This window comes from Mustela nigripes, chromosome 2 (genome assembly GCF_022355385.1).
Source record: "Mustela nigripes isolate SB6536 chromosome 2, MUSNIG.SB6536, whole genome shotgun sequence".
Taxonomy (NCBI): Eukaryota; Metazoa; Chordata; class Mammalia; order Carnivora; family Mustelidae; genus Mustela; species Mustela nigripes.
This window is the reverse complement of record NC_081558.1, coordinates 169,936,890-169,952,804: the sequence shown is the minus strand read 5'-3', so window position 1 is coordinate 169,952,804 and position 15,915 is coordinate 169,936,890. Positions and strand designations below refer to the sequence as shown.

The 15,915-nt window shown below is 40.1% G+C and overlaps 1 protein-coding gene across 1 annotated transcript in view; it reads left to right on the top strand.

Annotated features, from left to right (window-relative positions):
• NFKBIZ (NFKB inhibitor zeta) overlaps positions 1-9,880 on the top strand; it is an 11,868-nt gene extending 1,988 nt beyond the window's left edge. The window contains exons 2-12 of the mRNA XM_059392045.1: positions 1,178-1,317; positions 1,829-1,859; positions 1,978-2,081; positions 2,180-2,958; positions 3,666-3,771; positions 4,160-4,306; positions 4,499-4,562; positions 4,850-5,019; positions 5,893-6,003; positions 6,129-6,296; positions 8,507-9,880. Of these exons, the coding sequence (XP_059248028.1) occupies positions 1,178-1,317; positions 1,829-1,859; positions 1,978-2,081; positions 2,180-2,958; positions 3,666-3,771; positions 4,160-4,306; positions 4,499-4,562; positions 4,850-5,019; positions 5,893-6,003; positions 6,129-6,296; positions 8,507-8,560 (1,874 nt within the window). The 3' untranslated portion in view covers positions 8,561-9,880. The remainder of the gene's footprint in view (positions 1-1,177; positions 1,318-1,828; positions 1,860-1,977; positions 2,082-2,179; positions 2,959-3,665; positions 3,772-4,159; positions 4,307-4,498; positions 4,563-4,849; positions 5,020-5,892; positions 6,004-6,128; positions 6,297-8,506) is intronic.
• Positions 9,881-15,915: the final 6,035 nt, after the last annotated feature.

Genomic DNA, 15,915 nt, shown 5'->3' with positions numbered 1-15,915 from the left:
GTGTGTGTGTGTGTGTGTGTGTGTATTAGAACCTTTTCTCTCACATTTGGTCTTCATCTGGCTGAAACTATTTTGCTAGTTCTTTGGTTTACCACTTAGACGTAGGGGATTTCTGAAACTGAATTTTTCTCCCTGTGACATTGAATTAACTGCTATCAATCCAGAGAAATGCTATATTAGATTCTGGCAAGATTTTCCTCAATTTAAACATAAAATTAACTGGTCATTTAATTTCCTCTGACATAGAATTGTTTCCTTTCGTATGCTTATGGTATATTTCTATCTCTATATGTTCAAATTAGGCATTGTTTCTTGTCCCATCTTATTTTTTTTCCACTCCCAGCTGAGTGGCTCAATTATTCATTTCCTGACTTTCTGTGTGTTTACTTTGTATTCGGCTCATCCCAGGAGGTTGTGACATAGTAGTGGTCAGAAGTGGAATGCTGTAATCATAGACGACATTTTAAAGTGTATTTTAAAATTTAAATTGAAATGACATTATTTCCTTTCTACTTAGAAGGCCTTGGTGAGCAGTTCCAAAAACCATTGTTGAGGGGAAATCCTGTGTGTGTACGTTGAAATGTGTTTCAGCTTAGTGAATTTAAGCAGCTTTCTTGGCATAGCTGAACACAGGGAAATAGTAAAAAACAAATCTAAGACGTTGTTGATTGTTAGGCTCTGGCACTTTTAGACCTTTGGAGGAAGTTTGTTTTTACTCTTTCTTAGGTGAATGGAATTAATAGACTTTAAATTTCTGTGTGGACATAAAGCCTTTGTTTTGAAAAAGCTAAAATCCATCATTTATTGCTTGCTCCTTCAAGGTTTTAAGAAGTCAAGAAAAATTGCAGATTTATGAGAGGGTGGCAAAATCTGTGACTGTGTCTTTTGGATGGATAGGGCTGAAAGACGAAAAGGCTTATCTTTTGGCTCTGGGGGCCCCTGAACCCACAGTTTTATGAACTTTATAGGGTGCCTGATGAAGAAAGATATAAGGAAAGGAAGAACCCTTAAGTAGGGCCAGGGGGTGACATGCAAGGCCTTTGACCAGAGGGAGTCAGAAAGGCTTTGCAGTCTCGGTTGGGGACTTCATACATTACACAGCTGTGCTTTTGAGATTATCAAGATTTGTACCTGTAAAGAGATTTAACTGGAATATGTTTTGTTTTCTTTTGAACAGTTGAACCCCATATGGGGGTTGGAAGGCAGCAGAGAGGACCCTTTCAAGGCGTTCGTGTGAAGAACTCAGTGAAGGAACTCCTGCTGCATATCCGAAGTCATAAACAGAAGGCTTCTGGCCAAGCCGTGGATGATTTGAAGGTAGCGCCTAGTTTTTGCTTTGGGTCAGGGCAGGGAGGATATTTTGTCAGGTTAGTTATTATTCTCTGCTGACCTAGGTCCAGTAGGTCTTTGTAGACCACACCACAACGTCATAGGATAGAGGACATATTGGTCTCTGTCTGCTGTATTCCTGTCACTTAGCCTGGTACTAGGCACACAAAGGAAATTTAAGGAGTGAATGAATAAAATGAAGGCAAGTTGGAGGCAAGGAATCAGGGGTTCAGTTGAAGTGGAAGAGCTGGACTACAAAGGGAAAACTCAAATGGCCGTATTGATTTCGTCTTGACCTAGTTGAACTAAGATGAAAGTGCACCTGGGGAAAGTTGCAAGATAGAATAAAAATTAAGACAGAAAATAAATACTGCTGGGGTAACTATCAAAGATTTATGGCAAGCTGTAAAGACTGGTAGAGATAAGTCTGTTTGACTGATGCTCATTAGGTAGGAAACCATTTGATATGTACTAAATTGGGAACTTTTTTTCCTTATAGACACAAAGTGTGAACAGAGAGCAATTCACAGGTAAGAAATCCTTTTATTCATATCATGGGGGCTTTAGAGTGAAATGATATAGTGTGATTATGGGTAAAATTTAGAGAATAAAGTCATCACAGATTCCATACTGCTTTCTTGGGTATAGAATTGAAGAACGTAGTACCATTTAGTGGAAAAAGGAAAGGACCTGATTCGCTGTCTGATGGACCAGCTTGCAAAAGGCCAGCTTTATTACATACCCAGTTTTTGGTAAGCATCTCACTATTTTCCTCCAAATACTCTTTGGAAATCTTTTCTGGAATAGTTTTGAAAGAGAGAGTGCTACTTACTCTTCTCTTCTTCTCCAGACACCACCTCAGACACCAACACCTGCAGAGAGCATGGAAGATGTTCATCACAGTGAATCCAAGCAGGACAGCAGTGCCGATCTGCTTCAGAATATAATCAACATTAAGAACGAATGCAGCCCGGTTTCCCTAAATACTGTCCAAGTTAGCTGGATGAGCCCTGGGGTGGTCCCGCAGGGCTCCCCCCGGGAACAGTGTCAGGACTTCCACAGAGGGCAGATCTTCTCTCCGCCTCAGAAGTACCAGCCCTTCCAAGTGGGCAGCTCCCTACACCTGGTGGATCAGGCGGCCCTGTACCAGTATTCGCCCCAGAGCCAGAACTTGCAGCCGCCGCCACCACAGCACTACACTCATGCCCCAGCTCTGGAATACAGTCCTTATCCTGGAGCTTCCCAATCCCCCAGCTATGAACCAAACCTCTTTGATGGTCAAGAACCACAGTTCTGCCCAGATCAAAGTTTTGCATCCCTTCTAAATAGTCGGGAATCTGAGAATATTGCTGTTCCCATTCAGAATTCCCCCAGCGTTCAGCAACAAAATGACGGCCACCTGCAAAACTTCAGCATGATGCCACCCAGTGCCTGTGAGGCCATGCCAAGCCATGATGCAGGCTCTGCCCCTTTAAGCACCTCACTGCCATTCCCCAACATCATCGGAAATCCAGTGAGCACCACACAGTTAGGGAAGTCATTTTTTCAGTGGCAAGTAGAGCAGGAAGAAAGCAAATTGGCAAATATCTCCCAAGACCAGTTTCTTTCCAAGGATGCAGACGGTGACACGTGAGTATCCTTTTCTATACCTAACTTGGCTAACTACACTTGTTAGATGTAGTGGGCCCAGGATTTCTCTGGGATACACCAAGCTAGACCTTAGTAAGGGCCTAACCAGGATGACCCGATTAGTGTAGGTAGAAATTACTATTCGATGACAGCCAGTATTTCCAGAGTTTTTCATATTTTTAGTCTGATCAGGTTGCCTGTTCTAAATTAATAAAAATGTATCTTCTTTGAATAGTTGGTTTTTCAAGACCAGCATAGATTGTGTCTGTAGAGCAAAAACATCATGATTAGTTGGTCAATGATCCAACTGTGAGTTGACTTGTAGATTGAATCTTCATCTATCTTGACATCTTTGTGGTTATGGGCAAGTTATTTAACCTCTCTATGCCTGAGTTTCTTGACATGTAAAATGAAAAGACCTCCCTTGTAGGGTTTTTAGGAATATTAAAAATAATAGATTTAAAGTGATCAGCATGCCAAATAAGAATTTGGCATTCTTCTTATTATTTCTGGTAGCTTAATGCATCCTGTTGCAACACAAATGTATTATTAGCCTAGCAGAAAAGACAAATTATTGTCTGTAATATTTCATTTGAGTGCACCAGCATATCAAGAAAGAGGCTAAAGGAGAATTTTTTTTTTTTTTTTTTAAAGATGAACTTAGTGAAGTCACAGGTAATTTACCTCTTTTTCTCCTTGTTTCCCAGGTTCCTCCATATTGCTGTTGCCCAGGGGAGAAGGGCACTTTCCTATGTCCTCGCAAGAAAAATGAATGCACTTCACATGTTGGATATTAAAGAGCACAATGGACAGGTGAGGATCTTGTCAGAGTGAACTGGCAGGGATGTGGCCGTGGGCAAGAGGACGATGACCAGTTTCATATTTATGTGTAGATCATTTTAGAGCCCCAGATCAAGAGAGTTCAGTTAATATTAACTTTGAGTTGTTGACTCTTTGCCACCATCAACCTTGGAGTTATTAACATTAACTTTGTCGTTATTTGACCAAAGACTAACTGGGTATAATAAAGCCACACCCTAAGCTTATTTTCGTTTCCTTGTGTTACAGTATCTATTGTCATTAATAGGATTTCTTTTCTTTATGTGGGGTTTTCCCCTCAGTCTTAGTTTATGTTCATATTCCTTGTCAGGGTAGTGTTACATATTTAAACAAAATCTTTCTTCCTTCTGAATGTCCACAGAGTGCCTTTCAGGTGGCAGTGGCTGCCAATCAGCATCTCATCGTGCAGGATCTGGTGAATCTCGGGGCCCAGGTGAACACCACCGACTGCTGGGGAAGAACCCCTCTGCATGTCTGTGCTGAGAAAGGTCACTCCCAGGTGCTCCAGGTACGAGGCGGTGAGCTAGCTTCTGCTGTCACAGGGCCAAAGAGATAGGGCTTGGATTTTAGAAGTCAGGTGTAGGTTGCCTGTTGCAATAATCTATTTTGAGTTGACTCACTCATTTCTTGGGAATACTAGTTAATACATATTTATGTAACTTGTCTTTTGCTAACACATCTCTCTTTTTAAATTGTGCAGGCAATTCAGAAGGGAGCAGCAAAGAGCAATCAGTTTTTGGATCTTGAGGCGACTAACTATGACGGTAAGCAACGGAAATCTTATTGGGTGAAAAACCATTTAGAGAGCAGGACTCATCAGTTCTAAGGGTATTAAGTTTTAGACCAAGAAGGAAGGGAAGTAATTAAAGCTAAAATAGTCTGTAGGTAAAGTTACTACTAAGCCCCAATGGAGGGAATATTCAGGTTGCCTTACTAGCTCTTGGGGAGCCCATCTGTAGGTCGTGTTAGAGACCATCCTCAAGGTCTGTCCTTGTGAGACAACTGAAATGCCTGATGGAAGCTTGACCCCTGCTTTATGATACTCTGTTAGGCCTGACGCCTCTCCACTGTGCGGTTGTGGCCCACAATGCTGTGGTGCATGAACTCCAGAGAAATCAACAGCCCCATTTGCCCGAAGTTCAGGAGCTTCTACTGAAGAACAAGAGTTTGGTTGACACCATTAAATGTCTGATTCAGATGGGAGCAGCAGTGGAAGCTAAGGTAACTTCTCAGAAGAGTTTGGAGATGGGGTAGGGAAGAAAAGTGTTTATAGCAGAAGACCTCGTTCCCAAGTATTACCAAAAACTTTTTTTCTTATTTTTAAATTAATGGAGTGAGTGGCAATGGTAATTAAGAAGCTTAGATTTTAAAATCATTGGCTTTCTTAATTTGGTTTTAATCTGTGCATTATTATTCAAAAGATCATTGAGCTGTGAAATAAACTAGTCTGGATTGAAGAGAAGATACTTGAAATTGATATTGTCTTTTTGGCTTCCATTTTCATGTACTAATAATAAGAGTAGTGCTTTTTTGTAAGTGTTGTTCCATCACTGTGGGATCTGGACTTAAGCTATTTTTTAAACTGGAAGATAATCTTATTCTCTTTATATTTGAGTTTTATTTACTGAGCATCTCTTATGTACAAGGTACTGAGTTGGGAACTCTGAGGGAGAAAATGCTTAAATCATAAGGTACTTCAGATCTTGGGAAGCAGAAGAGGTGAGAGATGGAGCTAATTATATGTCTACAGGGTGACCACCAAGTCTGGAAACACAGGCAAATACATAATGTTTTATTGTCTTGTATTACTATACATAGTAAAATAGGCTTGTCTATGTCTCTACATTTTGTGGCCACCCTGTATATATACAGCAGACATATATAGAGCAGACCGTGATAGGAGGTATATAGGAAATTGGTGGGGAATTCAGGAGGAATAAGAGTTGATTTAGTCTGGGATGAAGGAAGTCTTTGTGGATGGTGTATGTTCACGGTGAGTCTCCAAGAGTGAGTCATATGTTGTGAGCCTGGGTGAGAAGTGTATCCAACAGTGGTGTCTGCATGTTCATTGTTTCCCCTTCTTGCCTTGTTAAGGATCGTAAAAGTGGTCGCACAGCCTTGCATTTGGCAGCGGAAGAAGCAAATCTGGAACTCATTCGCCTTTTTTTGGAGCTGCCCAGTTGCCTGTCTTTTGTGAATGCAAAGGTACTTCTAGAAGGCTTCAGTAACTGCATGAGACTTCGAATGACCTTATTTATACCTTCTTCAGGCTTTTGAACTGCTTTCATGAAAACCTCCCTTTTTGAAAGGTGCCATTTTGTCTCCTGCAGGCTTATAACGGAAACACTGCCCTCCATGTTGCTGCCAGCCTTCAGTATCGGGTGACACAGTTGGATGCAGTCCGACTCTTGATGAGGAAGGGAGCAGACCCAAGTACTCGGAACCTGGAGAACGAACAGCCAGTGCATTTGGTTCCTGACGGCCCTGTGGGAGAGCAGGTGAGGCTACAGAAGGGACAGAAAATAGTTTCAGGCACTCAGTCTGAAACATAAAGGGAGATGAGATGTAGGGCCGAGGCCAGTGGGGGCTGTTTAGGGAGGCTCCCTTCAGTGTCTGGGTCTTATGGTGTCTTTGTAGCAACTGTGGAGTCAATTGCTTTGTTTCTAAAGGAAGAGTAAGAAATTGGAAGGTTATCCCTGGGCCCAAAATGGTCAAAGGTCAGACAGTCTTTTCTTTTTTCCATCACACAAAGTTGGGTTTAGAGTAAAGTCAGAATGGTTTGAGGTTTGAAAGCCAATGAAAGGGGAAGTGCCAGAGTTCCTGCAGACATCAAGGAAAAAGAGCCTTAAGTTTACAAGTGATGGGTCTTCAGATTGTGGGTGTTATCTGAGTCCGTCTCTGTAGAGTGTACAGGATAGTCCCAGGGATGTAGTGAGTGCTCAGTAAACATTCCCTGTTTCAGTTTTTTCTGTCTACTGATACTAAATAGGAAATGGCAGGTTGGTTATGTAATTTAGTACCTAGACATCCTTGAAACAAAGTTACGCTTTACTCATCATATGGCTATATATTATCTTTGGAGATTGAATAGTTTCACATGATTCAACTTTTCTTGATAACAAGAACTGAGTCTTTTCAGAATGTAAGATATTTTTTGATGGAAATCATTCCTTGAGGTAAACGAAGCTGATTGTGACTATGGCCATGACAGACTTAGAGAATCAGAGAATATATGGAAAGCAGTTTAGCCTTTTCTCGGATTCACGGCCCTTAATATGACCATCATGTCGCAGGAACCTCTATTTGTAGAGCTCTTTGCAACTTAATGTGAATCTTTTGATAATTTGTAAAGAGTTTTCATGTTTCAAAACTTTGCAGTGTAAAGGCTCAGCTGAGAACATGGAGTCCGAAAGGCTGCACAGATAGGATTCTCATTGAATAGTAGATGGCAGAGGCCTGAGTCCAGTGTTAGCTTCTTCACTATTCGTGGTGTGCGATCATACAGCGGTGTTGTCAGGGATTATGGAGTACGGAGAGCCGCTTGACTCTTCCCTGTTCTCTTCTTGCTCTGCTTTCTGCTTTTGTATTTTTCTGTGTGTTGAGAGGAGAGTTTTTTCCTTTGCTTCTGTGGTCAGACTCCGGTCACTGTGTCTCCCCTCCTAGTGGCTATCAGTGCCCTTGCCCTAATTGTCTTTCTTCTGATTTTTTGCTTTTACTTTGCTCTGGGCCGGGAGAAAGATAATAAAATTTGTCAGACTGGGGTATAAAATAAATCACTAGATTCTGAATGAACCAAGGCACTCTCTTGTGATCCATACACTTATGCACAGATGCTTTATCTATTTCTTTTTAAAGATTTTATTTATTTACTTAGTGCACAAGTGCACACACAGGAGGGGGTGGGAGGAGTAAAGGGGAGGGGGAGCGAGAGAATCCGAAACTCTATTTGGGGCTTGATCTCACGACCCTTAGATCATGACCTGAGCTGAAATCGAGTCAGGTGCTTAACTGACTGAGCCACCCAATTGGATATCATGTCAGATGTTCTTACTTGAAGAGTATTACAGATTAACTTGTGTGTGTATGAAGTGGATTCTGTGGTGTTAGTTGAAACTGACTTCAAGATAGGTGATGGGGCACCTGGGTGGCTCAGTGGGTTAAGCCTCTGCCTTCGGCTCAGGTCATGATCTCAGAGTCCTGGGATCGAGTCCCACATCGGGCTCTCTGCTCAGCAGAGCCTGCTTCCACCTCTCTCTCTCTGCCTGCCTCTCCGTCTACTTGTGATCTCTCTGTCAAATAAATAAATAAAATCTTAAAAAAAAAGATAGGTGAGGTACTGTAATATACCGTAATTACTGCCTTACATTAAATGTGCTCAGAGAAAGAGTAGGGATTAGGAAAGGATTATATAGGTCTTATTTAAGCTACTGGAAATTTTCATCTGTAGATAATTTTTAATGGAGATGCTTTACTTTCTTGCACTCCAGAATTATAGGAGATCTGTAATAGGCTTCAAGCCTAATGAGTTATAGTAGCGTTTTTTAAGTTACTTTAAAATCTTGAAATGTATTGTTACTTTCTTCATATATTTACTTAAAAGTTGACAGGAGTGTTTAGGGTATATAAAAAAGGAATAAAACTCTGAAGGAAATACGGTACTTTGACCATTAAATGTAAATCTCACAAATCCTAATTATTTTTCTTCCAGATCCGACGTATCCTGAAGGGAAAGTCCATTCAGCAAAGAGCTCCGCCATATTAGCTCCATTGGCTTGGAGCCTGGTCGGCAACACTCACTGTCAGTTAGGCAGTCCTAATGTATCTGTACATAGACCATTTGCCCTGTATTGGCAAATGTAAGTTGTTTCTATGAAACAAACATATTTAGTTCACTATTATATAGTGGGTTATATTAAAGGAAAAGAGGAAAACTATCTAATTTCTCTGGCAGATTTTAATATTTCATACCCAGGTATCTGGGATTTACACATCTGAATTTAATCTTGAATGGTAAAATCGACTTCAATTAACAGTAGCTTTTGGGTAGGACAAGGCTTTGATTTGCGACATAAGGCATTGCTCATGTAGCTATTGCCAATTTAAAAGCAGGTAAACTGTAAACATTTTTTAAAGAAAAATGAAAGCATTTGAAAGGAAAAAAATAAATCTGGATGTAGTCTTGAGGCTTCATTTGGCCGGATGAAGTACCTGATGGTTGTTACTGTTGTTGGAAGCTGTCTAGGTGTTGGACTAGGTGAAATGTACCATGGTTAAAGTTTTATTTTTGCATATTGTATATAATTGTTTTTGTCTTTTAAAGTATTTGTACATATTTGGTCATTGACATGGCCACATTGGAAATGTAAATTGATAAAATAGAAAAGAACAAGTGAATTGTCACTATTTAAAAAAATTATACACATTCAAAAGAGCTGTGTAATCACCCATCTGCCATCTCTGGAGGTGGAACCGATGGAGAGTTGTTTCCCAGTAGCTGACATTTCTTTTTGAATTATAAATATGCTTTTACTCGTGCATGGAGATGAGACCTGTAATTTGTAAGAAACTGCGTGCTCTTAAAGAGAATACCTTTTTGTAGCTTACTTTCTAGAATCTATAGTTTACTTGTTGGAATTTTGTTTTAACCTTTATAGGAACATCAAAAAGTCAGTACTGAAATATGTCTTACTGGTTTTCTGTTGTCAAAGAATGGTAACACACCATGATGTTTTATATTACCATTTTGAAAAAAATGCCTTATTTTATTTAGTAGCCTTGATTCTATTAATATTATTTTGCTTACTTCTGGGATACCCCAAGGAATGTAGTTGGCTTTGATTGCACACTAATTCATTGTAATAAATTTGATTCATTAAAAACCTTTAAAAAAAAAACAACTGACTGATGACTCATTTTTGTAGTTAAGTCTTTTTAAAAAACTTGACCTTTGGATTGATTGCACTGTTTGACGTAGTATGTCTTGCGGACAGAAGCTAGTTATAGTTATTCGGTATCTGTAAATACAGCTGTGATGTAAACTCATGGAAAAATAATGCCTGGTTTTAAATAAACATTAATTCAATAATACTCTTCATTTTAAGGATGTGCATTTCTTTTCCTAGTCTGTTACTTATATTTCTCTAGGTTGAAAAAGTGCTACTCATTACTAATCTAAATACCTTTAAATTAGTTAATATATTTTAATTTGGATTTAAAAAAATTTTTTAAAAAAATTATTTATTTATTTATTTGACAGAGAGAGAGAGAGAGAGATCACAAGTAGGCAGAGAGGCAGGCGGGGCGGGGGGTGGGAGAAGCCGGTTCCCCCCTGAGCAGAGAGTCTTACATGGGCCTCAATCCCAGGACCCTGAGACCATTACCTGAGGGGAAGGCAGAGGCTTAACCTACTGAGCCACATAGGCGCCCCTGGATTTTTTCTGAGAACACGATACCTAGAGGTATATAAAGTTTAACATAAAACAATTCTTTGCCAAGTTCATAGAGGTTTATTAGGTTCTGAGAATGTCATGAAGCCTTAAGAGATGCTGTTGACCATTTAGAAGTTTATGTGCCAGAAAAGCTAATTCTTTGTGTTTGTGATTTTATTTTTCATACCTTATTTTGTGGGACCCATGAGCATAGGAAAAACAGTTTGAAAATTACCAGGATCATTCTGAGAGCTGTCAGCCTGGGAAGAGCAGTGAACGATGTCCTCCTCATTCCCAACATGCCATTTTGATGTGTGAGAACAAACACACCCACATCTGTCAGTGTCAGTCAGTCACTGCACATGCATTTTGTTCTTAAATCTTCTTTTGAGAATCTGGTAGAAGGTATGAATCCTTTTCCTGGGAAAAGGTACCTATGCATATATAAGCAAATTCTGCATACAATATCTTTCATTGCATTGCAATGCAACCTGATAACCAGAGCAGTAGAAATGGTATACCCCTGTGAAACATAGGTATACAGTGAGCTTTGTTCTAAATGAGTTCCAAATGAGTATCACAAGTTCTGCCATAATTAATTAGACCAGTGATTAGCAAGCATATGATCTGCATGTGTGGGTGTGTATATAAAGCAGTATAATGGACAAAGACATAAAAAGATGTATATGTTGGAAACAAGGCATGTACTTTATTAGGTAACGTAAAAAGGGGGAAGAAATATAAGGATTCAGAAGAAGACTATCTTATCTGAGAGTAGAGAACTAGGGAGACTTCAAAGTAGAGCATTTGAGCTGTATCTTCAGAAGAGTTGATTTGGACATTCCTGGGGGTGGGGGTTGGTGAAAGGGACAGAAACAGAAAATGATGTGAACCAAGACAGTAGTATTTGGGGGGAACCACCGGTGATTCAGTGTAGTTTCGTTAGCATGTGGATGGCCAGTTAGTTTCTTCTTGGGTTCTACCCCTGACTGGTCGCGTTCTCATGAATGGCATGTTGAGAAACATCCTCAAGCAACCTAGGGGCTTGGCAGGAGAGGATGCTGCAGAGGTATGTAGGGTGGCTCTTGGCTGGATATTATTTTAAAGAATGAGCCTCACCGAAACCAAGACTACATGCTCTCTACCGCAAGCTCAGTGACTGCTACAGTGCCTGCCCCAGAAAAGGAACTCATAAAATAATTGGTTAAATGAGGGAGTGAATGTATGCCAATGCTGGCTGGGATCACTGATTCTGAGCAGAAGTAATGTTTTGAGCCAGAGTTATATTATTAAGTAATAATGAACTAATAACTGTTAGAGTTTTGAACTTAACCATATAATGTAATAATCTCATGGTGACATCAATGATATATTAATGAAAATGGGCATAGTTATTCTGTATTTTTATTTATTTACTTATTACTTTTTAATGACTTTATTTATTTATTGAATAGAGAGAGAGAGAGAGATCACAAGTAGATGGAGAGGCAGGCAGAGAGAGAGAGGTGGAAGCAGGCTCCCTGCTGAGCAGAGAGCCGGATGTGGGGCTCGATCCCACGACCCTGAGATCATGACCTGAGCTGAAGGCAGAGACCTAATCCACAGAGCCCCCCCAGGCACCCCTATTTATTTATTTATTAAGAGGATTTATTTATTTTAGAGAGAGAGTGAGTGAGCAGGGGAAGGGGCAGAGGAAGAGATAGACTCCTGAAACAGACTCCTCACTGAGAGTGGAGCTGGACCCTGGGACCCCAAGATCATGACCTGAGCCAAAACCAAGCGTTGGCTGCTCAACTGACTGAACCATCCAGGTGCCCCTATTGACTTATTTATTTTTTAAAATTTCCTTATTTATTTGAGAGAGAGAGAGCATGTAGTGGGGGTGTGGGGAAGGGGCAGACGGAGAGGGAGAGAGAATTTCAAGCAGATGCCAGCCTCGGTGGGGAGCATGATGCGGGGCCTGATCCCACAACCCCCAGACCCCAGCCTGAACTGAAATCAAGAGTTAGATGTTTAACCCACTGAGCCATCCAGGTGGCTAGTGGTACTTAAAAAAAAAAAAAAAAAAAAATCAGGTGGTTCCTTTTTCAGAAGACTAACTCTAATACTGTAGTTTGATATTTCACTAAGGAGTCCCCTCAAGTGTCAGAGACCAAATCTTCCAATTCTATTTGTTAATCAAATCACTAACATTTGGGGCGCCTGGGTGGCTCAGTGGGCTAAAGACTCTGCCTTCGGCTCAGGTCATGATCCCAGGGTCCTGGGATCGACCCCGCATCGGGCTCTCTGCTCAGCAGGGAGCCTGCTTCCTCCTCTCTCTCTCTCTGCCTGCCTCTCTGCCTACTTGTGATCTCTGTCTGTCAAATAAACAAATAAAATCTTTTAAAAAAAATCACTAACATTTATCCTTTTTATGTTTTTACTTAATCAGGAGAGGAAAATTTCTTCAAACTCCTCTAACTTTTAATAAATGTCAACTCCTTAAACTCAGTACCCTGACATCCATTTCCTGATAACATTTGTTCTGTGTTGAAAGTGATCTTAAGGAAAAATCAGCTTCAGCCACTGATGAAGTTCTTAATGGTTCCTCTGAGATCAGGCCTGGATACAAGGTTTTGGATTAGTTATAACGAGACTGCTAGGTTTTTGTTTTTTTCTGGTAGTTCCCTGGATTTGGTCTTGAGAGGAGGGACCCTGTTGTCAGATCTAATAGAGTGGCACAGTATCTGATGCATTGTGGTCAATAAATACTTCTTGAATTGATTTTACTTTTATAGTTCTCTTTTAAATTTATATTTTCTAAGCATATTTTATACTTCCATGTATAACTACTTTATCACTCACATGGAATTTACAATTTTTGGTGCGGAAATACATTCATACTTCTTTACACCAACTCTGTTTTTAGTCTATTTTCTGGTCCCCACTGGAGTCTGCATTGACCTAGTAACACTGCGTTCGTGGATGGCACATTTCTGGGTGAAGTATGACTGGAGATTGCTCTCAAAGCATGTCCAGTTTTCTTAGATGTATTCTTTGTCCTCAGTCCCATGCTCCCTGTTCCTTTGGCCTATCAGCCCAACTGGGTTTTGGAATGAGACAGAGTTGGACAACTAGTCCAGCGGCTGAATGTGCTAGGTTCAAGGTTTTGGTCTTCAGTAGACATCAGCATCTTTTGTGAAGCTTATTAGATGTGCAAGTGACTTGACCCCACATCAGACTTTCTGTGTCAGAATTTCCAGGGTTTTCCAAGCTCCTGGCAGGTATATATGAAGATGATTTTAGTGCAGTTTTAATCTAAGTTATTTAGGAAATGCAGACCTTGGAGAGTATGTGTGGCTGGACTGTGGCTGTATGGTGGTAACAGAATGAGTTTCTGGGATACCCAGGGGACCATGGTAGCAAACTGAAGAATGCCTGCTACGTGCCAGGCACGATGGATCCCATGTTATAGAAACCGGCTTTGAAAGAGAGATCAGGAATCAACAAATCTGGGTTTTTGTTTTGTTTTGTTTTGTTTTTTATTTTCAGAAAACACTTTCGAAGGTCATTTTGGATTTTAATCCTCAGGTATATTAGTTTCCTAGGGCTGTGTAACAAATGACCACAAACCTGGGGGCTTACAGCAGGAGAAACTTATTCTCTCAGGTTGTGGAGGCCAGAATTCTGAAATGAAGCTGTCAGCACGACCATGCTTCCTCCAAAGGCTTGAGAGCAGAATCCTTCCTTGTCTGTTCAGTTTCTGGCAGCTCCAGGCAGTCGTTCCTTGGCGGATGGTGTGTCACTCCCATCTCGGCCTCGATCTACATGGCTTTCTCCTCTACTCCATATCTCTTTTCTGTTTGCCTCTAAAAGTACACATATCATTGGATTGAGGGCCCACTGGAGCCTCCAGGATGACCTCATCTTGGTATTCTTAACTGCATGTGCAAAGATCTTTTTCCCAAATGAGGTAAGGTTCACAGGTTCTGAGGATTTGGACATGGACATGTCTTCTTGGGGGCTACCACTGAACCCCCTACACTAGGGAAAGAGGCTTTACAATCTTTTCTTCCACTATTATTCTTTTCACGCAATAGTTAAGAAGAACACTTCTTTTTGAGCAATCCTATAGTCTTGTCTTCAGAAACTATGAGGAATTTTTTTTTTTAAGATTTTTTTTAGTTATTTGACAGACAGAGATCACAGGTAGGCAGAGAGGCAGGCAGAGAGAGAGAAAGGGAAACAGGTTCCCCGCTGAGCAGAGAGCCCAATGTGGCGCTCGATCCCAGGACCTTGGGATCACGACCTGAGCCGAAGGCAGAGGCTTTAACCCACTGAGCCACCCAGGTGCCCCATGAGGATTTTTTTTTAATACATAATTCATTTAAGATATATCATTTCCATTTCATTTATTAGCTCTAATAACTGGCATTGACTAGGAGATTCATTTAACATTGATAAGTTTTAGTAGAAACAATAAAATAATTATTGGATATAATTTAAAAATTATAATTTTAAAAAGAACTTTAATTCTTTGAAACTTAATACAAAGCTTCTTTGATTATCATCGGTCATTCTATTCTCTGGTACGCATGTGAACAAACTTGTTACTCTTCACATTCCCTAAAAAGCAACATGATCATAAATTACATGCCTTCATTTTTGACCATCTGACCTTGTAATGATATAATCAGGGTAAGTACTTCCTGGAAAACCCAGGTATTTTAAAGTGAAAGATCAACTCCAAGAACTCCATGGTTTCAGACAATAAATACTAAACCACTTTGCCAAAATCCATTAAAATATAATGTTTTAGGTCTAGAATATAATGTTTTTTCAAGTGGCGGGATTCTGGCTATTTATCTGAAAATAGAGATTTCAATAGCTCTGGGTACTTGATACCTGAATCCAGTATGTGTTTCCTGTTGGGACAGCTTAATACCTTTGGGTTTGATAATAGGGACAAATTTAAGATTATGAAATAATACTGGATTTCTTAGCTTCGTTGATTTGGTGCATAAGTTTGAAATCACTCTTTTATTTTCTCAACTCATGGTATCTTAATGCCATGGCCTTTTCTCTGTATTTGCAGCCAAATGTCCCTCGGGCAGGCCTTCAGTCGTAAGTGCTTGTGTAAGAGTATGGGCTCCCTCCTAAAGCTTCAGGTGTCTCTCATGGAAACCTCAGGTGTTGGCTGCTGTGGAAGTGACCCACTCCTGTCTTTCACAGGCTTAGGGTTTGAGCTGGAGCTTTTATTTGTCTTAGTGAGACAGTGAGAGCCTTCCCATGGAGGGCCTTTCTGCAATGACTCCTAATGCTTTTTTTTTAAACCTAGGATATTACTTTCATGCATTTTTTTTTTTTTTTTTTAGATTTAACTTTCTCCTTAATTTATTATAAGATAATATGCATCCTGCAATTCCATTCTTTTTTTTTTTTTTTTTAAATTTTGTATTTTTTATAAACATATATTTTTATCCCCAGGGGTACAGGTCTGTGAATCACCAGGTTTACACACTTCACAGCACTCACCAAATCACAGAAGTAGCAAGGACTTTCATGCATTTTTAAAAGCCTTTCTCTTTTTGCCCCAAGACATATTCCTTCAAAAATTACATTAAGAATTTCAAGAAATTCTCCTTTTCAGGCTCCTGCAGATACAGAAGAATTGTTCATCTTCAGGATAGCAATTTTGCAGAAAACTAAA